This window comes from Haplochromis burtoni, unplaced genomic scaffold (assembly GCF_018398535.1).
Source record: "Haplochromis burtoni strain Fernald_Lab_line unplaced genomic scaffold, NCSU_Asbu1 Contig_227, whole genome shotgun sequence".
In the NCBI taxonomy this organism is placed as follows: domain Eukaryota; kingdom Metazoa; phylum Chordata; class Actinopteri; order Cichliformes; family Cichlidae; genus Haplochromis; species Haplochromis burtoni.
Window position 1 is genome coordinate 554,979 of NW_024582588.1, and position 22,569 is coordinate 577,547.

The 22,569-nt window shown below is 38.9% G+C and overlaps 1 protein-coding gene across 2 annotated transcripts; it reads left to right on the plus strand.

The window, feature by feature from the left end:
- The first annotated feature begins 10 nt into the window (after window positions 1-10).
- LOC121815484 (neurofibromin-like) lies at window positions 11-5,883 on the plus strand. 2 transcript variants are annotated; one of them, XM_042226786.1, is made up of 8 exons: window positions 11-1,002; window positions 1,140-1,262; window positions 1,374-1,492; window positions 1,578-1,678; window positions 2,340-2,482; window positions 2,714-2,760; window positions 5,382-5,502; window positions 5,625-5,883. In XM_042226786.1, the coding sequence occupies exons 1-8, from the start codon at window positions 918-920 to the stop codon at window positions 5,774-5,776; spliced, it is 891 nt and encodes a 296-aa protein (XP_042082720.1). In that variant the 5' UTR covers window positions 11-917; the 3' UTR covers window positions 5,777-5,883. The 2 variants fall into 2 exon arrangements, with proteins under 2 accessions (XP_042082720.1, XP_042082721.1); XM_042226787.1 differs by having other exon boundaries at window positions 5,382-5,465; window positions 5,587-5,779.
- Window positions 5,884-22,569: the final 16,686 nt, after the last annotated feature.

Sequence of the window (22,569 nt, forward strand, 5' to 3'; positions counted from 1 at the left end):
TTGTCTTGCTAGACCTCCGTTTGGCGTTCAATGTTGACCATAATATTCTATTAGAACAATTAGAGTAAGCTGTAGGCATTACAGGTACTGCGCTGCAGTGGTTTGTATCATGTCTATCTAATAAACTCCAGTTTGTTGTAAATGGAGAGTCCTCTTCACACACTGAGGTTAATTATGGAGTTCCACAGGGTTCAGTGCTTGGACCAATTCTGTTTACATTATACAAGCTTCCCTTAGGCAGTGTCAATTTGATGTTAAAGTGCAATCCAGAATCTAAAATGACTACAAAACTTTTAACTGGTGGTTATACCCTTCAGCCAGTGTCCCTAACACACATTTCAGTTTAGGGCCAGTTAAAATTATTTCAATTTTTTTAATTAAGGCTTAAAAGGTTTGCAGTAACTGATTTGATAATGTCAGTTAAACACAATGTTAGAGACTTCAGGACAGGTCATATTGCAGGGTACACTAAATCTGAGAAACTGAGTTATGACAGTAGGTTTAACAGCTTATTGACACTCGATTGGATTTTGTTCTCCATTTTATCCATCTACTTTTCTTTTGTGTGTGTGCGTGTATGTGTTGTCGGTGTTGTTTGGGGTTCTTTTCTCCCATCATGGTACGGATATGTTTTTGATTGCGCCATCATTTCATGCTCTATTCCTGTAAGTATTAGTTAGTAGTCCAATGTTTAGTTTCATGACCAAAGATAGAACCACAATTCTGTTTGGTTAGTTATCTGTCATTAGGGACAGTTGTCCACCTTCCTCCATTGTGGAATTTCTAGGTTAAAAATAAGTTTGTAACCTACTTGCTAACAATTGTTCGGTTACTGTCCTCTCAGAACTTTGAATGAGACTCAGCCGTGGACGTCACCTCAGGTTTCAGAGCGCTACCTTTCAGCTCATTATCCAACAATGGGCCAGATTAGCCCTCGAACACGCAAGTCGATGAGCCTCGACATGGGTCAGCCTTCACAGGCCAACACCAAGAAGCTCTTGGGTATGTCCAATCCCTCAGTTTTTGTTACATCTGTCAGTCTTTCCTTAGAAGGACCCCCCGAATATCTGTGTTAAATCTCCAGATTTCAAGTCTTCTGTGTGTGTGTGTGTGTGTGTGTGTGTGTGTGTGTTGGCTAGGCACCCGGAAGAGCTTTGATCATCTCATATCAGACTCCAAAGCACCAAAGAGACCAGAAATGGAGTCAGGCATGACTACCCCTCCAAAGATGAGGCGTGTAGCAGAGAACGACTATGAGATAGGTGAGAGTATAGCACAAGGTATTGATCCTAGCACATCCTTCTATGTTTGATATGATTCTGAAGTTTGTTCAAGGACATATTCTATGTGATACCTGATTGTTGTAATTACAGAGACACAGAGAATTGGAAACTCTCACCTTCGCAAGGTGTCTGTATCAGAGTCCAATGTTCTGCTGGACGAGGAGGTGCTTACCGATCCAAAGATCCAGGCTCTGCTGCTCACTGTGCTGGTGAGGAAACACACCATACAGCTTACTTTATATGCTGTTACTTTTCAGCTCATGTTCACTTTTCACTCTTGTTGTTGTTTTTCAGGCCACCCAGGTCAAATACACCACTGATGACTTTGACCAGCGGATTCTGTATGAGTATTTAGCTGAAGCTAGTGTTGTCTTCCCAAAGGTTTTTCCAGTTGTGTAAGTAATGAACATGTCTAGTCCTGGTTATCTTGAGGTTTACTTTTTTTGTTTGTTGTTTGACCTGAAAAATGTGACCCTTGAATTTTTCAGACATTTTTTGAGTATGAAGGTAAAGTCTTCATGGTTATAACTGGGACCCAATATAAGCAGACAGGATCAAATGGCTGCTGCCAGTCTTCTGTTCTTGTTCAGATTAGGTGAAATTATCCTGGGATCTTTTTGGACAATGGTTGATTTTCTGTAGTGGTAGGCCAGGCTTCATTTTGCTCTTAGATAGGGAAGCTTTCCAATCCAATACTTTGCCAATCCACCCCCAGACTCATTAAAAAGCCACTGTTCCATATAGGAGGCAGCTTGCTCAGTCTTTTATCTGAATGGTTATCAGCACCTTCTAACCAATATTTTCAGTTAAAATGTTAGTTTTAACAAATATATCCTACATCAGAACAGACGAACTCTGCTATAGGTGTTCGCTTCACTAAGATTTTATAATGCTGGAAGTTTTTTCTAATTTTTACACTCTTTGTGGTAATTGTCAGTGAAAATGTACCTCGATACTTTCAATTTACCAGTAAAACCCTTGAGCTTTTTAAAAGGCTAACTTGTATAACCGCATAACCATGTGCCCCAATATTGTTTTCTCTGTTCACCCTCTCAGCCACAATCTACTGGACTCCAAGATCAACACTGTGCTATCCATGTGCCAGGATATCAATCTCCTGAACCCTGTCCACGGCATTGTCCAGAGTGTGGTGTACCATGAGGAGTCACCCCCCCAGTACCAACCTTCCTATTTACAAAGTAAATTGATTTACAAGCTCTACACGCCAGCCTTCCTAGTTTTGCACTTAGTTATGTCACCTGATGCTGACGGGTACTGAAAATGGATAGAAGCTTGTAGATATTTATTCACTGAGTTGTCTTCCCCTGTTCTTAGAAGCTAAAGAAAAAAGAAGACAATTGGACTTCTTTAACTTTATGAAGATGTTTCACTACTTTCATTCCCTTCTCTTCCTTTCTCTCAATTCACAGGCTTTGGCTTTAATGGACTTTGGAGGTTTGCTGGACCCTTCTCTAAGGTACAAATAACATTTTCCTCTTGTCAATTAGTTATTTTCACTTGGGCCGCTTCAGCTGCCTTGCAGTAGAATTTCAGCTTACTAAGGAAGTACACAGCAGATCTACAACCAGGTTGTCAGTTGGTGTGTTGAAATATGAAGCATCAACTCTTGGAAGCACAAACATAAATACCAAAAAGTAGCAGAGAGGCTGAAAATGATCTGTGGTCTGCTTTCATGTTGATATTGGATTATGCCGCTTCGGAAAACTAGCAAAACCCAGAACTCAATAATACAGACTCCTGAATTGCATTGACAATGCTGACTAAATGACTAATTGACTGAATATTTATTTATTTTCTTATGTTTTTTAATTTTATTTTTAAACGTTGCCCATTTTGATATATTGATATTGAATGATTCAGCATGGAATCCTAATGTTTACACTTCTACTTTTTTCTGAGGGTGACTGGAATGTTTTTTTAGTTTTGACATACCAGTTTAAGATCCTGGGAGAACATATACTTACAAAACTTAAGTTTATACAGAAAGATGTTCAGGGGCCGTATGAATGTTCTACCTCTATCTAACAGACACTATCACTCAAAAACACACACAGAAAGTGTTTTATTGTCCTTCTCCATCAATTTCTTGCATATTTACTGCATAACATTTTTGAAATGTTTCAGTCGGGTTTCAGGGCCCACAACAGAATCTGCCCTGCTAAAAGTATACAATGATGTGCTCCTGTCAGTTTACTCTGGGACTGTACCATCCTCCTCCTCAACCTGCACTTTAGTGCTGGTATCAGCTGCAGAGAACTACACTGGTTCAGTTCAGTTTTATTTTGCTATACAGGACCAGTCACAACAACAGTTGCCTCAGGGCGCTTTACCTCATACCTGAAAAATTAAACTTTCTCTGTCATCATTGGAAATTATTCTTCAACAGCAACACTTTGCTGTGTACCTCAGGTTCCATCTTATCGCTTGTGTAGAAAGAGCATAGAAAAAAGTGCTTGTGCAAATGGGTGTAAATGAGTTGTTTAAAGCGATATATAAGAACCAGTCCATAGTTCAATTTAAATGAACTAAACACATCAGGTGTGAAAGCACCTTTAAACTCAGAGGGGACCGGACGTTTGCTGTGGTTGGTCAAATCTGCTCTCTCAATTAAGTCTTTTAAAACTAGACTTAAAACTTATTTTTAGTCATCAGTATTTGAGTTTATCCGAGTCTTTCTGCTCATCGCATCTCCTGTGCCTTTTTTGGGGCATGACTGTGTATGTTTTGCACCCCCAAATATCATTAGTTTCTTATTTATTTCTGTGTTCTCTTGTTTTTTTCCCCATTCTTCTTTTAATACAGCACTTAAGTTTAAAGAACTCTATGCAGTCCTGTATACGTGCACTGTTACTCCTTCCAAAAGAATTCAGAGTGTGAGTAGCAGCCAGGTGCTGCTAATAAAATGCTCTTGATAAACCAATCATCAGAAAGTGTCAGCACCTTTAGAAATCCAGTTTTGGCATTATTATTTATTAGTGGAAAGACTCAAACAGTTGCCAATCTTAATTTGAGAAAACTCATCCCGATGACTCAAACCATGCAATGGTTTGCACTTAGTGAAACTGCAAAATACCTAAAGGCAGGCTACAGAGGCCTCAGGTAGCATGTTAAATGTTTATGACAGTACAAGTAAAGAAAGACTCCAGTGTGGCTTGGTTTGGAGGGATTTCCAGAAGAAAGCCGTTTGTCTCTAAAATGAACATTGCAGCACTGATTAGGTTTGTAAAGATACATCAGAGCAAACCACAAGACTTCTGGAACCATTTTCTTTGAATAAACAAGAACAAATTGGAGATGTTTGTCATTGGTGTTGGCCAGAGGGGCCGATGGCGCGATATGGCAGCCTCGCTTCTGTCAGTCTGCCCCAGGGCAGCTGTGGCTACAACTGTAGCTTGCCTCCACCAGTGTGTGAATGTGAGAGTGACTGAATAGTGGCATTGTAAAGCGCTTTGGGTGCCTTGAAAAGCGCTATATAAATCCAATCCATTATTATATTTATTACTCTACAGTTACAAAACAGGCAGGATCATGGTGCACTTGATATGGACGTCAATCAACTCCTCTGTATATTCTAGAGTCAGGGACTTGCTGACAGTTAAACTTGGAAAAAGTGGGGGATGCAACTCGTCACAAAATGATTCTTCAGCACACCAGGAAATCTGCAACAGAAAGGTTGAAGAAAGAGAATTAGTTGTTGTTGAAAGCCCAGAGTCCAGCAAGTATTCAAAATAAAAAGTGTCTATGGGAGGTAATCAAATGTCTAAATTAAGAAAACCTCTCATGCGCACAGCAGTTTTGTCAACACCACCAACAGTTTGTTTTCATGACGCAATTAGTAAAGCAATGTTAAATAATTTTAATTATAACCAGTGAAACAGAGCATGTTACCATCCCATCTGAAAAATCCACCCGATAAAGTGTTGATTTTTATGCTCTTTCGGCATTTGGTTGCATTTGGTTGCAGTTGTTATGCAGACGACATTGGGTTTCACTGACTGAAGATGAACCTCGTCTGTGCTGCTGTTAGACCTTGTTACCTGACTCTGATGTTGCTCATTGTGTTTGTTGTTTGTGCAGCAAACCCAGATTCCAGACTACGCTGAGCTGATTGTCAAGTTCTTGGAGGCATTGATTGACAGCTACCTGCCAGCAGCTGACGAGGAACGAGGGGAGGAGCAACTGAGGACACCTACTTCCCCTCTCCGCTGTGGGTATAAAGCGAGGAAGGTAGAGGGCGGGGCGGGTAGGGTGGATTGACAGCTACCTGCCAGCAGCTGACGAGGAACGAGGGGAGGAGCAACTGAGGACACCTACTTCCCCCCTACCCTCCTACCAGCCAGAGCCAGCTTAGCATCACTGCCAACCTCAACCTGTCAAACTCGATGACCTCACTGGCCACTTCACAGCACTCACCAGGTGTCCATCTCTCTCTACAACAAAAAGCATACAGTCACTCTAACTCTCTGTATTAAAGCTTCCTGTTTTTTCACCTCGTCTACATGTTTTACTTCATCATCTAGTGAAATCAAATCAAAATGTTCTCATCCAAGTCACAGTCCAGAGAGAAAGCTGGTCACATTCTTGTACCCTATCGGCATATTACACATCACTTTTGTTTGAAAGAAAATTTCTTTAAGAATAAAGCACGCGCAGTTTTATAATAATTGTTGACGCAGTAATTGTATTTTCTTTACTCGGAGTCGCTTTTCTCTTTGAAGGGGAAGTTTAAGATGCTAGAAGAAATTATTTTGTGACTGAAATAAATACTTTTTTTATTTTCTACCCACACCAAATAAAGATTAGGCAAGGATATTGATCGGTTAGTTGTTTTTTCTTCATGTCGATGTCAATTCATGTTACGCTTGATCTTGTGTTGTTTACAAGAAGCTATGTTTTTGGTTTTTTACAACCTCTTATTTAGAGGTTTATATGTTTTGTTAGTTTAGGGTTTTTAGGTATTTTTCATTCAATTGTATGTATTATCATCAGTCAAACACGATAAAGAAGAACGGGTTCATGATTATTGAAGTTGCTCTAAACCCTCTCCTTCTCTTATAAGGAAAGGTTCTGTACTAGTGTTTATGTGGAGAGATAGGATTGGGATTTTTAGGGGTGATTTTACTGACTTTGACCTATCTCCTGTTAAAAACCGATCACTCTGCGAAATCCCATAATTGATGTATTTTTTCTCAATATAAGTCTCTGACGTTTTTCTTTATGTTACTCTATCCTTGTGTATCACATAATCCTTTTTTCTCACTACAACATGGCAGCCAATGGATAGCAACAGCTGTGGTTTAAAAAAATATGAGCTAAAATAATGGCGCTTTGTTTTCTACCCTTTTTCACCTTTTTATCTTTCTAGACAGCACATACAGTAAAAACAGGCAGCTCGATACTATTAATAGCTGAATTTTGACGAAATGCTAGCTAGTGTGTGTTCATTATAATTTCGATAATGAGGGGCGCCGCGGAGAGAAACGTGGAGAGACTCCGGTGCATTCATGGGCAGTGGTGGCAACCGGACAGGCAAGCAACACAACCTGTTTATGCTAATATGTAAAATGCATGTTCCCTGCTGTTGTAGGTTTATTGGATATTGATTAGCTGGATTAGCTTTTCCACAACCGGTGTGCCATAAAAAAAAATTGGGCCTATGTGTTGTGATTGCAGAGATAGTAAACAAAGAAAACCACTCCTTTTATCGAACCTCAACTCTTGTTCTTTGACATAGATTGCGCGTTCAACACGAGTGTTATGAGGGTTGAAGGAGGTAAGTGGATAACATGTTAAGAAGCTTAGGCTAAGAGGAGTATCCAACAGTAGAAGAATAGACAAGTTTTCTCCCCAATTTTATCTGTGGGTGATACAATGAAATAACCTTGTCCAATAATCATATTTTCAAACATTAAAAACTATTCTGTCTTTTATAAGGCATATACGCTCGTATTAGAATAGAATATTATATTGAATAACTCATTGAGTGCTTAATTTGATAGTCTAGTTATATTTGTGAGAGTTCTACAACTATAGCTAATGAGATGTATTCTAAGAAAAACACAACAATATTACAAACTCTGCAGGGTTTTTAGTGTGTCTTACCTAATCGCGAATAAGATTATTTTTACCCACACTCATCCATTATCTTTGTTCGCACTCCAAATCCTATTCAAAAAAATCCATGTAATTGTAAAAAAACAAGTATCTTACATTAAAGGCACAGAGACAATAAAATTAAGTAGAAGAACCTCTAATGTCGTTTGGCTTTATTTCAAGAACCAATTATGCATCAACAACAACGATGCTCTGTTAATTGGGATGAGAAGAGGGAGCGCCGGAGAATTACCGATGTATTAAAAGCCACAACATTGCGAGCTTACGGAAGGTCCGCCATGACCAGCACTCTCACTAGTCTAGAGAAAGGAGAGCCCGTGGATGTGGAGAGATGCAAGAAGAACACAGATCTTGCATGCTCTGTTATTGGTGCTGACATATGCTATACCTGTCTGGCGACGCAAAGCGTGCTTCTCTTTTTCGCAGGTAGCACCTATTCATTCATAGACTTGTAATGTTTTAAATTAGATAAAATTCCACTCAGAGGATATAGAGATATTTATGTGGGTTGGTATCTCAATAACAAATATAATAAAATCTCAAGAGAATTAAGAATAAAATATTGTTATATTTTGGTTTCTGATAGGAAAACACAGGTGCCGGACGACAGGGAATGCACTTTAAAGCCTGTCAATCACGTGATGTTTCCTCCAGGCTAGTAGAGTAAGGAGAGAATTCCAAAGTTTGATTTCGCGCCCAGCTCAGCGTTTGTCCAGTGAGAAAGGTTTCTCGTTGACTCGGCAATGGTAATACAGCACAGTCAGGTTCTTCAGAAAGAAGCAGCAGTGTCTGATCAGCTTCTTAAGAGCCTTCTTATGTATCTTATAGACAAAAGTAATTGTGTTCTTGATCGACACAAGAGAAGAACAGCTTGCGCCCGTTAATCTTACATATTGGGCTCACTCTCTTTTCTTCTGCCCCGCTCGTCGAACCTGTTGTCGCGCATGGTATCCTTGTAAGAGGACTCTTAAAATGCTAGCAATAATCTTTCTTATTTCATTTTATCTTTAACATATAAGTTCTTCCTTCATCTGGTTTTTGGTCTTTTGGTGTGTGTCATGATTTATCATGGTTAAATTAAGATAGTGATATTACGTTAATCAGTTGTAGTATTATTAAAAAGGAGCAAACATTAGTATATTTAACATTGAGCTGACTGGTGGGAAATATTATTATACTAATTAATAATTAAAAATATATTAATCATATAATATGTTTACAATAATTTCTCTTATCTTTAATTTAATTACTCAAAAACTTTTAAATTGTAGACAGTAAACTATATTAGAGACATCAAGGACAGGGATCGTCTCTCGTGCGAGGACGCAAGTAGTTTTGGTGGTGTACGGCTTCACATAAGATACCATGCAGCTGAGGGAAAAGCGCACTCGGGCTCTTAAGTTGAGAAATGCTAAACTAAAGGAATTACTGGATTGTGGGATAATGGATATGATGTGCGAGCTTTGATAGTGTTCGTCGCGATTTGTAGCAACTCAGTTCCTAAATCAGAAGTCTATGATACTTCAGGCATATTCCTTAGTCATGTTCCTCCAGATTAAAGATATTAGCCTCTGAGATGTGTGGTTCAGTCTGAGATGTAACTCTAATCGTGACCACCAGTAAAAGGTGATTGGTGGTGTGGTCTCTGTCTCGACAGAAAAGACGACGCTTTTCCTCTGGGAGAACATTCTCTCGTCGTCCCGCTCTCCTCGCATGAGGTGGAGCGTGGAATACAGGAAGTGGTTACAGTTAGCACTTGGTCTTGTTTTTTTTACAGGGTATCTCAGTTGCTTAGGTTCTCTAATTAGGTGTTGGACATGTTTGTCTGCGGAATCGGTGTGTGCCTTTTTTGTCAGGGCTTTCTTTGCGAATGGTAGTAACAATTTGTAAAAGTTAAACCTTTATACATATATCTTGCTGGTTTGGTTTATCATATATATATAGACCCCATGATAATTGGCTAGAATCTTGGAGCGACGTTCTCATCCATATCTCACAAGGTTCACCATCTATGTTCTCGAAAACAAGGACCTCAAATATACATCAAATATACAAATCATAACAACAGTTTTAATTGGGTAGGCCCCTCTGCTGCCTGGAGAAATATTTAAGTCTGGTGATTAGGGTAGGAGCGGAAATTAAAGATAACAGCTATATGGCTATTTACTTATAGCTCCCTTAATTGAAAATTGTGTGCTATTTCTCTACCACTCGCCAGAGCATTTTGCTATAACACTTATAGTATGCACACATCATAGGGACCTCTGCTATAAACTTAGCTGCGATTTTTTTCTCTGGGCTTCGGTTTTGGTAGTGATTGTGGTCTGGGTTCTCCTTCGTGTGTTGTTAGGTGTGGGAGAGTGGGATATTTATGTCATTGTATTCACTGCTATTTTTCTCCTAATTAAGACAAGTGGTACATAGCTACTTACAGATTTTGTTTACTACATTGGTATCTCTATGTATCAAGAAATTGAGTAATAGGCAATAATCCTCAACTGTGCACAAACTTTGCTTCACCAACCCTCGCAACATATATTTATCCTTTGTGTCATCGTGTTCAAGCGCACAAACGGACAGGAGAGCGTATATGCAGTCTATTCGATATAGTGAGCTGGCTGCAGTTGCTGGGTGCAAGTGTGTCGCTTTACGTCTGTGCCGTATTACTTGTTTACACAAATAAGAACCTTATAACTGGGCTTTAGTGGGGAGCAAGGCGTTGTTGTGTATGTGAGAGGTGATAGAATCATTTTCCATAGCTCTCAGGGCGCAGGTCCTAGTGTTTGGCCTTGATTGGTTTCAAAGCTCCCAACCAGTGTAGAGCGGCAGACTTAAACGGTCTTGTTTAGGAGATGATGGACTGTGAACTCTGTCGTTTTTTAATATTCCCTGGGTGTTTACGGTAAGAGGAGTACACACTGTTGCGCGGCTTCTGTACGAAGAGTGAGAAACCTCAACATAATAACTTGCGTGCAGCTGGCTCGAATTCATCGTAGCTCATGTGCTTTGCCTAGCGTCTCTCCTTCTCCTTTCTCGATAGAAAAAACGAAGGGCACGTAAGCTCGAGTCGCTGGGCCCTCGCGTTGCCGTTTGATGCTGTTCGCAGTTGATGCTGTTGGGCGCTCTGCAATCATTTCCAAGTTTCCTATAATACAGGTTATTTGGTTTTATATTGATCTAATTATGAGCTTTTATACTCTATGCAGCACAAAACTCGATTTTTAACCTATTAAGTTATCTTCTGTGTATGGTCAAATTGTTCGCACAACTAGAAAGATTTGTTTATTTGATCAAATCACTATGTTCCCTCATCAGCACACACCATAAACCGGGGAGGTATATACGAGGGAGGGTAAAATAATCTGGGCTTGTTACCTATCTTATCTCGTTTCTTCTTACTACAACACATATGATATTCTGAAAAAAGCGCTAAAAACAGACACTTTATGATATTAATAGGGCGAATTGCTGAGTTATGCCTATGTCATGGCTTGCTTATATCCCTGCGAGGATGGGGTGCGCTGTTGGTCTAGAAGTATTTGTGTTAGGATCAATCTTGTGACGTCAATCGTCCTATGGCCCTCCCCGAACAACGGCTCCTTCCAAAAGACCGGTGAATCGCTTCGCCCTACTCAATCCCACATTATAGACAGTAATACCTGCGTTCTTTGTAAGGTTGTTTGCTCAATTTCGCGCGGATAGTGTTAGTTATTTGTCATCTGGTTTCCAGAAGGGATGGGTGTGAGTGGGGGTCAATAGTGATGTGATCGTGTTTTATATGGAGCGCTTCCTTGTAGTAGCGGTCACGAGGGCGGAAAGCTCACAACACCAAAAGTGGTGGTAGGTTTATTTAGTATCTATTTTTTTTTTTTCACTAGAGGCGAGGCAACGGTCTTTAGCCGCGAGAAACAAATAGGCTCCACTACGGGCCTCAGACTCAAGCTCCTCTAATAAAAACTGTGGGACGCTCATATTTCTATGTCTATAGCTTACCTCTTCTGACCTCTTTCTGAGAAACTTCGATAATGAGTTGGTTTGAATCAGAATAGGAGGGGTGGAGACCCACCCAAACCACACTGTGATTCTAGAACGTTATAGTGGCATTTTATCTGATCTCAGTGCTGACGATTTCACCTGTGATGATAGCTGCCCACCATATAAACAAAAGATCAGGTATTCAGACCGAAATTGGAGCATAATCTCTATATCTCTCCGCTCGCATTTTGGTTATGGTTTTCGTAGGTTTCAGTTATCTGAAGAGGAGGTGGAAATACCCGATGTGGTTTTCGGTTTCAGTCTCTCTTTTAAGTTAATTCCCAGAGGCTCCTCCCAGTCCTGTAGGTGTAAGGTGATCATAGGAGGATTTGGATGCATGTGTCGGTTAATTATTCGACATTGCGCAGAACGGTGGAGCGGGGTTGCCTTTTTGCGGGAAAAAGTAGACTGTGTATTAAGTATGGCTTATTCAATCAATGTGTCGGCTCCACTCCCCATCTTCCCGGCCTATTCCTGGTTGGTGTAAAATGGGGGGCAAACCAGTATGGAGTTTTGCTCAGTTTGTCTGAGGTCATAACGTGTGGAGGTACATTCGCGATGTGTATTACTGTGGCAATCACTGCGTGTACTGGTGTATTTCTAAATTTGAGCTGTTTTGTTGTTTTTTAGGGTGCGCCTGATGTTTACTCTTGCGAGAATTTCCTCTACTTCTTTCGCGGCGGGCTGGTGCCTGTCCAGTGATGTCATAGGAAAGTGAAAAAGAATGACCATAAAAAGAGGAATATCTGCATGTATCCAAACAAGCGCACGGTGTCACGTGCCGTGCGAAGGATCGTGTGGTTCAATGAGTATTCAGGAGATAACTCCTGGAAATAAAGGGGTGGTGGGATACATTTATCACTTCTCATCTCTGTTCCTCATTCGTCCAGTTATTCCTGGTGGTGTTTGGTTCCCACAATAGTCGGCACCTTCAGATTTGGTTCGAGACGCGATTGAGAATTAAAAATACATAGAAAATATGTGATTGGTATCTTGCATATATTGGGCTTTTTTTTAATTGAAAGACGGTGCGCAGGTCTATTGGCTATTAACGTTTATTGTCATTTCCTTTTTATTATTATCTCTTTTCACAAATAACAAATAAATAACACTCTGAAACACCAGAGCGAGCCATATATAGCTCTCAGTTCTACTCGTTTCAACAGGATCAAGTAACTAGAGTTGATTCCTTATCTCTGCTTTGTCTAGGTGCTCTTTTATCCTGGAGAGTGGTTGGAACTGTGTGTAGCTGTATTTTGAGAAACCATGACCTCTGCCGTTGGGCGTTAGGTTCGATTGTGCATACAAGGTAGATCATTGGTGGGCAGTTGATTGACGGACGCCTTCAGTTGTCCCTAGTGAATGGCTCGTTGTTCATTTTCAGTGGCTCCATAATACAACCCTTTAAATCTAAGACATAAATATATATGAGATTTGATTGGAATTAAGATTGAAGGAGCAAACATTAAAATGAAAATTTTATATTTAAAACAATAAATTATTTTAAAGAGTTGAATGTACATCGTGTTGTATTCTGTATACGGGCTTGGATTTATACACTCTGTGACATCGGGGTTTCCAAACAGCATTAATACTTAACCATTGATCTATGTAGTGTACTGGACAGGATGTTACTTTTCATTTTACTAGTGATGATCACGCTCTTCATACAAAGATCATGCGAAATATCAATGAGATTTATCTGTCTATAATAAAGGAAGAATCAGAGAAATCCTATACTATGTAGTATTGTTTAGTTAAAATAAAATAGAAACACTGAAAAACATTGACCCTCCTCCATACACTCGCTTCGCGCACTGTTTCTCCCAAACTTGCCAAGCGACGCATTGCTCTTGTTATATATTCAAAAGAAAGTTTTGCGATATGTTATTTTAAAATCACAAAAGAAGTTTCTCAGATGTCCATTATCTTATTGTATTTATATTATTGTTCAACTTCGCCTGCACAGTTCACACTACATTTAGTTTTCAAAAAGTACAAGAAGTAATATAAATGCAACAAACGACAGTAGGTCCATTGAGTGTGCGTCCTCGAATTAGGGTCCTGGAGTAAAAGCAAAAGAACACCTTGTCTGGATAATATTTCCTGTGGGCTTCGACGGTCGCTGGTGAAGCAGGCTTTGCGTAGCTCACCGAGATGCCTTGCAAAGAAAATTAGCGGAAGAAGTCACCCTACCACATGACACTCCTCTGCAGACATATTCTTAACATTATGAGTCAAAATCTCAGGAGCACTTATCTCGAGCAAGGTGGATTGTCCAGTCGAGATATTATTAACATTCCTCGCCTTCCGTGATTATGAATAAGGTAATCTGAGAGAAGTACTCAAGATTTATTCTGCTTTTTGCACTTAAGATTTGAAAACCAGAAGACAGTATAATTGGAATCCATACAATATGCATATTCACTGAACAGAAATTGCTTAAGTGAGGAACACTTAATCACCTGATTTTTTTGAACTTAAAGGGATGTTTCATTTAAGGCATGTGAGCACCTCCTATACCAGGAAAGAAGTTGGGATCCGCTTCTTGTTGGAACGACGTAATTGAGGGCCGCCAATATTGGGATGCGCCCTGAATGGCTCTAGGTGGAAGGGTGGACGGCGCTAGCGCCTCCACTCCAATACCACGTTGTCATCATTCTTGGCCTAGTTTGTGTGCACCACACTTAAATCCCCTCCTTCATACTTGTTGAGGGTGTAGGCTCTCCTCTCTTCCTCTACACCCCAATAGAGGAGGCATGGAGCCCATAACGGGATCAAATAGGCGAGACGCACTTAATAAAGCAAAGAAGGAGAATGCAAGTCTTATCCATCAAAGACTCTCATGCTGTATAACGACAATGAACTAAAACTGAAAATTGGGATCGAATTTCTCTCTCTCTTAAAAGTGTAATTAATTTAAAATATAATAGGATGGGGCGCAATAAATATTTTAACTTCATCAAACTTACGACTGAAACGAGGTAACCTTTTTTGGATGTTTTTTATCTGGAATCGCTATTTATTCAGTGTGGTTGTTGCTTTTCTACTATCTGAGATGATAGATTGAGTAGTTTAACATCACGTCTTTCATCGGCTCTTACTTTTCTATCTAGAGAAACAATACAATCAATTTTTCATTGCAAGAAAGATAGGAGAGTTTCGCGAGGTACAACTTCAGGAGAACTAGATAGACGACTAGAGAGCTGTGCCTGAAAGAAGGAGTGGTGCGTCTGTTTATTTGTCACTCTATGTATAATCCCCCTGCTCTCGTTCGTACTGATGTTAACTGTATTTTATGTGTGGTTGGTGGACTATATATTATTTCATTATGTTGATAAACATCATTCTAGTCAAGAATTGCAATTTGTTTAAGTGCAAATGTGCAATATTAATATATTGGTGTAATTAAATATCAAGAACTATAATCTCAAACAGAGAAACAATCTATTATGTGATCAAAATGTATTGTCCAGTATTTGTGGGTCTCGTTAAGGCGTGGCATGTAGGAAAGTGTTGTGAATGGTATGACTCACATTGCGTGGGTGATAGGGTGCGCTCGTATTTAATAAGTTACTCTTTCCAGTTATAATATTTGATTAGCGATTCTAATTCTGTACTCGAAGTGAGAGCGTGGCGTGAAATCGATATCTTTGACAAGGGCATTGTATGACCAGCGAGGTGTTTTTTTTTCTTAATGATGGCTCAGTTAAATCATATGGATGAGGGTGTTGGAGCAGTCAGATTGCCTTGCAGAGAGTGATTTTCTAGAGGCCACATGTGTGCTCTCAGTCTATCTTGAGTATTCTATACTATCATTCTCTCATTATGGGTGACTCAAAGGCCTGCGCGCGCGCTGTTAGCGACACTTCTCATATATTGCCAGGCAGATCAGAAGTGGTTGCTCGTCTTGCTTTTTGGGCTGTTATTGACCCTTCCAAATTAATGTTAAAAAACACCCACCTCCACTGAAGAAGATGTAAAACCTTAATGAAAGAGAAAAGTTGATTTGAAAAACCCGGCAAACTCAAAATTCCGGAACGGGAAAAGAGGTGTTTTTCATTTCAACCTTTAATTTATGTTTTTCATTTTCTTGGGGCAATTAAGTGTCGAGGGATTGTCCCATTAAAGGGGGTCGAGGGGTGGGAGACAAATCGGGATGTATTAGATAAATTAATTGTGAATGCAGTACCAAGGGGCGGGGGTTTTTTCCACGCCTGGTCCCCCAACAAATTTTAAATTTTATACCCATTGTGGAACGAGTTTTTCCTTATTTTTCCTAAATGGTTTTTTTGCGATTTCCCCCAGGGGGTTTCTTTTTTCAAATTTCCAAAGCCTTAAAAAAAGTTTGTTTGTTTTTTATTTTTTATTTTTGGGGGTTCCCTTTGTGTGATGGGTGCCCAAAATTTAGGGGGGGTGGGGGTGAGCCAATTGTTCTTTTTTCCTTTTAGTGGATCTTTTTCCCAACTCTTAAACATTCCCCCAGCATGCTGGCTTTATTAAAAGGGTTTTTTTTTCCATTAATATTGGAACCCATTAAATTTATGGGAAAATTTTCCCCATTTTCCCATGTTTTTCCTAGGCAAAAACCCCCAACTATTCAAAAATGGGGCCTAAAGCCACCCATTGTTTTAGGGCATTATTCTTGGGTAATTTCAGGAAACAACAATTATCCCCAATTTAATGACCCAACATCCCAATTAAATATAATTTAGGGTAATCTTACTATAAATTATCATAAAAAAGTTTGCAATAAAAGGTTTGGGGCCAATTAAATAAACATGGGGGAAAAAGAGAAACCCAAAAAAGAAGTAACCTTCTGTTTAATTACATTTCCCATTGATTTATTTTTTCTTTTTTTATATTTTGAGGCCCCCCATCCTTTCCATTTCGGGGCCCTTATTTCCGTTTTTTTTTTTCCCAGGGGGTTCCCAAGGGGGGCGGGGGGCCCAGGGGGAGGGGGCCTATTTTTTCCCCAGATGTTCATTTAGGAGCAGAGGGGGCCAGGTAAAACAGGCCTGGGGAAGGGGTTCCCTTTTTAGGGTTTCTGTTTTCAACCCAGGGTGCTAAAAACACCACAGGGGAAACCAGGGAAAAAAAAACCCAACAATTTCGGGCCACTTCCACCATTTCACTTTTTCCTACGGGGCCAAATTTGGAATTGGTTTAAATTCCAACTAATTCAATAACCTTTTTAAATCCCCATTTACAACCAGCCATTAATTTCTTTGGGGCGGACAAAGGGCGGGGGGAAAGGGGGCCGAGTTACCCGAAAGAAGGAAAAAACCCCAAAACAACAACAAAACCAGGGGAAAAACAGAAAGGCCCGGGGCTTTGATGGGTTGAAATTTTTTGAACTTTTCAGGATTTCTGCTTGTTTGAGTGGGCAAAAAAAAAACAAGTGCTTAACCCCCACCCCATGCCCAAACCCGTTGGCTGCCTTAACTTTAGAGGCATTTTTTTCTCCCACCCAATTAATGGCATTTTTTCATAAAAGGTTTAAAGTTGATACATAATGTGAAGATAACCTTACATGTCACTAGACTCGCTCGCCTCTAACACGACAATTTTATTCTTTGAGAGTGTGCAAGGGGGAAAGTTTGTCTAGAATGTGCATTGAAACATTCTTCCACAGTAGTACCGCTACTGCCTTCTCTCAACAAATCACTTCAACAAGTGAACTAGTGTATAAAGAAATAATAACTACAAGAACTAATGTCCACAAAAAACCAACTCAAACCGTCAAAGAAAAATCGCTACTATACCAACTCATAAACCAAAAACCCCACAAAAAATCAGAGAAACAAAATCTGAAAAGTAAAAAGCTTGTTTATTTGAGATAAAACAAAGACAAAAACGAGGTTTCACAATATATTATTCCAGTTTTAGTTTAGAACTTGATTTTGTGGTGAGTTGAGAAGATTTAAAACTATATTTATAAAAACATAAGGGGCTCTGATAATCTCATCTCAAAACCTCTAGCAATTCTCTACTATACAATAGAAGACTAACTATAGACATAACTTATATTTTATTTAGACTTATACATATTGTGATACAATGGGTATTGTAAAATGTATGGCTATATACTCCTTACTTTATAGATGGTTTGGTGCGTGTTTTTTATATATTGTGGGCTATGGTTATGGGTTCCGAAACTTATCCTTTCTCTTTAAATTTGTCTGTATGGATGTTTATATTTAGCCAGTGAGTTTTGTTATTATTAAATGACAGGTATTTTGTTGTGTGAGAATAATTATGATAAGCATTTTGTGTATCTAATTTTAAGAGATGGTATATTTAAACTAATAAACAATGTACAATGTGTTGACAATTAGGAATATCAAATATTAATGTTTTATGATAAAAACAACTCTCTCTTCTTCGTTGTTATTTATAATAAATATATACATCTATAAATTATACTCTACTCTCCAGGTTTTAGGTAAGAGTAAAATGTTTTTTTTACCTCCTTCTAAAATTTGAATTCTTGTGTGAGGTATTCTTTGTTATGTTATAAAAGTGCTAACAAATACTTAGAACAGATGGTAAGAGCATTTAAGGATTTTCTTATTAAACTTAAGCATCAGTGAGGTCTGTATAATGCAAGGGTGGGAGATGAATACAAGCATGGTCTTCCGGTTTTATATCCTAATTCTTCTTCGCGCATGGGAATTCCCCCCTTCCTTAGGCACAGCCGTGCGAGCCTCAAAGTCTACACATAACTACTTTCTATTTATCATGCTGGAAATGATAGTGAGCAGTGGTATACAGGTCTAAACATACATATTATAATTTTGCGACATGTGAAGTATATGTTTGTATTCAGTATATTTTACTTAGTTTGTGATCACCAATAATCATAATAATGTTTATTTAATCCAATTTGTACCTTTTTTATATTTTGTGAATAATAACACCGTTTTTTTTTCGATATATATGATTTTAATCGACCCCTGTGTAGGGTTTGAGATTATATTTGTATTTTTTTTTTAGCTCTACTTTTATTTGTTTTTGATTCTTATCGGGTTTCTTAACGGGGTGAAAATCCCATTATGTTTTTCGCATAGCCTTGGGGGTATTGAGGCTCATGGACTATCTTAGTGTAGCAATAAGAGTACTAACGAGTGGTATTTTATTGTCCAATTTCTTTTTTGATTTCTTATATTTTTATAAAATTGTAAAAGGATGAGCAAAAAAGAATCACAATAATGAATAAAACATACAAGTATATATAAGAATTTCATCCGATGTGTCTATATTAATTTTCTAGTTTTCTCTTCCCCTGATTAGCAGGTGATACTGGTGGTTGCCAAAGTAATTTGTGTGGAATTTTAACCAAATTATATTTTAATATTTTACTTCAATGGTCTTACACTAAGTGAAGGTTTGGCGTGACTCACTAAAAGCAACTGTTAAATTCACTTATCTTGTTCAATATACGCTCTTTCTCTTGTTCTGTCCTCCTAAAAACCAGACATAAATCAGATATCGTGCTCCCTTATCTATGTTTGTTTTGTTTTGTGAAGTGTTATCATTAATTTCATTAATTTGCTCTAAATATCATCTTTATAATAATGTATATAATAATCAGTTTCTCAGTTTGGTGTGGACAGGATATTCGAGATAGCTCACGCTAATTTCAAGTATCTTCACCATAGAATTATATAAGGGACTGGTTGCCTGAAAATTCCTAAATACAAGTTTTTTAGATTTCCGATGGACTCTCTCAGCATAGTTGGTGTGTATAGTCTCTCTGCATGACTCATTCAACATTAACGTAGGTGCGTCGCAAGGAGAGAGCTCACCAAACGGCAAAACTGCATGAAGAAATGGCGTGCGACGCTTACATGTACGCAAGTGTAGCAATGCTAAATAAACAAGCAGGATTCTTAGGCTGAAGAATCCAGAGACAACTTCAGAGGATTAACCACTGGAGACCAGTATTGCTCTTCTCAACCACTTCTTTGGTAGTGTCAATTCATTTCATTAAAAGCCCTCAGGTGGAGAGTAAGTCAGCCCGTCAGTCCTTGCATATTTGTGTGTGCCCTGCTTTACTCATCTCCTGTGAGATATTGAATGAACAGTCCATGTTGGTGGGAATCCCACACATAACTATGTGAGGAAGTTATTTAAGGGATTCGCACTCTTACTTTGTATTCTACAACTCTTTGTAAATCAAAGATGAAGACTGATCTCTATCTCTCTCTCTTAGGCATTTGGTAAGGCCAAATATACATAGTCTTCATGGTGTGAAAGATATAGAATTGATAATTATTTGCCAAAAACTGCACAGTGTATAATTCACACCCTGTGTTAGACGCAAAGAAGCTGCGATAGTTTTATTAAAAAACCTTCATAAAGACCTAAGAACTCTTCACACAAGACATCAGACAAATTTCTCAATATACTCTCTTTGATATTTGGCATATTGGAAACGCAGTGGAAAATGAGGAAAGACAAGAAAATATAAACCTTTATTTTTTTACCATAGAGTATTTGTTGTTCTAAAGGGGAGGGGAAGTGGAGAGGCAACTAATAAAGAGGATTTATGTGATTATAAAAATTTCGAATAAGAACAAAAGTAGCAAGATATAAATAGATCCTTTGTTTAGTGTCGTAGAATATCAGGCCCATTTAGAGCAAATTGAGTATACTTATTGAGAATCTAAATAAGTTAAGCTCCTCACAAAAATAGTGAATTGATTTCTTATACACATTATTGTGGGTATTTGCCCAGTCTAAATTGGTTAATTGTTTACCTCGCAGAGATTTCGCACCACAGTCCTCTACTAGGGTGGCTCGCGAATTAAAAGGGGTGGACGCAGTGGTGGAGAAAATGGCTAGTTTATATGGAAAGATAAGACTTCACCAGCGTTGTTGGGGAACTAAACGCGTGGCACTCGACACTATGAATAATAAATCCATAAAAGGTCCTAAGAATTAGGAAACTTCATTATAGCAGGTGGTTGTTGTGTTGTCAGACAATATTTGGAGGGAATTTTGGGGTCGCATCTTTTACGGATGATCAAAATTTTCGCTTGCTGGCTGCCCACATTGACTCTGGCCTTACCGCTCTTTGTGGAAGAAAACGTGCAGCAGAAGCTTTACACATCCGCAGTTTTTTTGGCATGATAACATTTTTAAGATGAACCTTTATAATTATCGAAAAAGTTTGAGTTTTGACCGATATTGGGGGACTAAAACTAAACCTAAAGTTTAGACAAAAAGTACCAACAAAAGATTTTAGAAAAAATCAATAAATTTAGAATATAATCAACGCGGGCGCAAAACAATAATCGAAACAGTATTAATGAGTTAGTGGGCATTGTTAAAAGACCATTTTGGTTGAAAAATAACTATAAAGATAATTAAGTAGAAGTCCGATGCAATTTTTACAATTGGCTAGACTCTTTATTTTCTTTTTTCGACTCTTTGCGATACGAATACCTTATTGTATCATTTTGGGGATTTTACAGTTTGGGTTTCCATATAGTTGTTATAAACTTCAATATAGATCGAGATCTTGTTATATTACTTATGTTATTTCTTTTTTTTGTCTTTCGAGAAAATAATACTATAAATAGAAAAAAAAATAAAATTTCCCCAATAATACAACATAAATTGAACATTCAACAAAAAAAACTACTGGTATTAAAAGCTTGCACGTTTCATGTATATATTGAGTAATTATTTTTGTTTAATTACTTCTATAGTATAGATTCTTGTCTCTAGCATATGTATCTCACGGGTGAGCCCATTCATTATGGTGAAATATATGCGCCTGAATGAGTGAATATTTTTCTTTGCACTGTCGCACTTTTAAAAACATCTGGCCATTTTCTTCTATTTTTTTCTCCATTTCATGATATTTGAGTTGTGATTTTCGTCTTTCATGTCGCTATATCCAATGGTTATGTGTTTTCCATGTTACCGCTCAAAATGCCCAGGATAGCTCGCTCTCTCGTGCTCCTCACCCATTGGCTGGTTCGAGCGTGCAGCCCAACATTGTATATCCCGAATGTCTCTCATTTGTCGTGTTTCCATAGAGGACGCACTTTGGCTTGGATGGATGGGGCGGGCTCCATATAGTTGCTGGGTTTTGGTAGTGATAATATTTACATGTATTCAATATGACACAAAATAAACTTTTAAAAAATTTTAACCTGACACATTTGAGGTGGTCAGGTGGCAGAAAAAGTTACACAGTGCGCAAAATACTAGCGTGATATCTGACTTGGTTAGTGGAAAATGGTGCGACCAATGAAAGCTCCGAGCACTGAAGGCTTGTAAGTTTGAAAAAAACGGATTCATTACCGAAGACTTTTTACAACCACAGTACCTCTCTAGCGTGACATCATGGTGTGCCTAAAAGGGGGAAAATAATGAAGGGAAAGTGTCTAGCTAATGATGTATGCCACAAAAATAAACCTGCAGGCATTCTGCTTTCTTATATCTTTGATTTTGCCCCAACACTCTACATGAGTTGGAATTCATAGTCATGTATATGGGCCGCGGTTCGTTGGCGTAGTATAGCTTTTCGATTATCAGTGTGATTACTTTTTTTACCCCGTGAGTTTTAAACCCATATATGAAGATATCATTTTTCATTATGTTTAAATAAATAGTTTTGACCAGTAAATTCTCCTTGTTATGCACCATGGTGTGGTCTTCCTTTGCTTGTGACTTCTTGATGTTGGTAAATGATTGATGGGTCCATGATGTTGGTAAATACAATAATTGAAAAATTATTGTATCCTTGTCACTCCTTGGCGGCCGCTTATCGGGGCCTGGAGCCTGGGGCTCGCTCGGGCCACTTCGGAGGTGGGGTGCCCCCGGCCTCTCGGCCTGGGGCTCGGTCACTCAGGCACAGCTGGCTGCCGGCGGAGCTCACGGGCGCGTCACTGCAACTCCCCCTGGCTTCTGCTCCGCGGCTGCTGAGTGAGCCCTCATCTGGGACTCTCCTCAGCTCTTACTGGGACAGTGGCGCGGCTGCCCCTCTGTTGGTCTTCCTTGGTCTCTTGTGTTCTGGGGGCCTCTGGATGTCTGGAGTTTTGATCTCCTCCATACCTGCTTCATACCCTGGAGGACGGGGCTGTGGCCCCCCCACACCCTC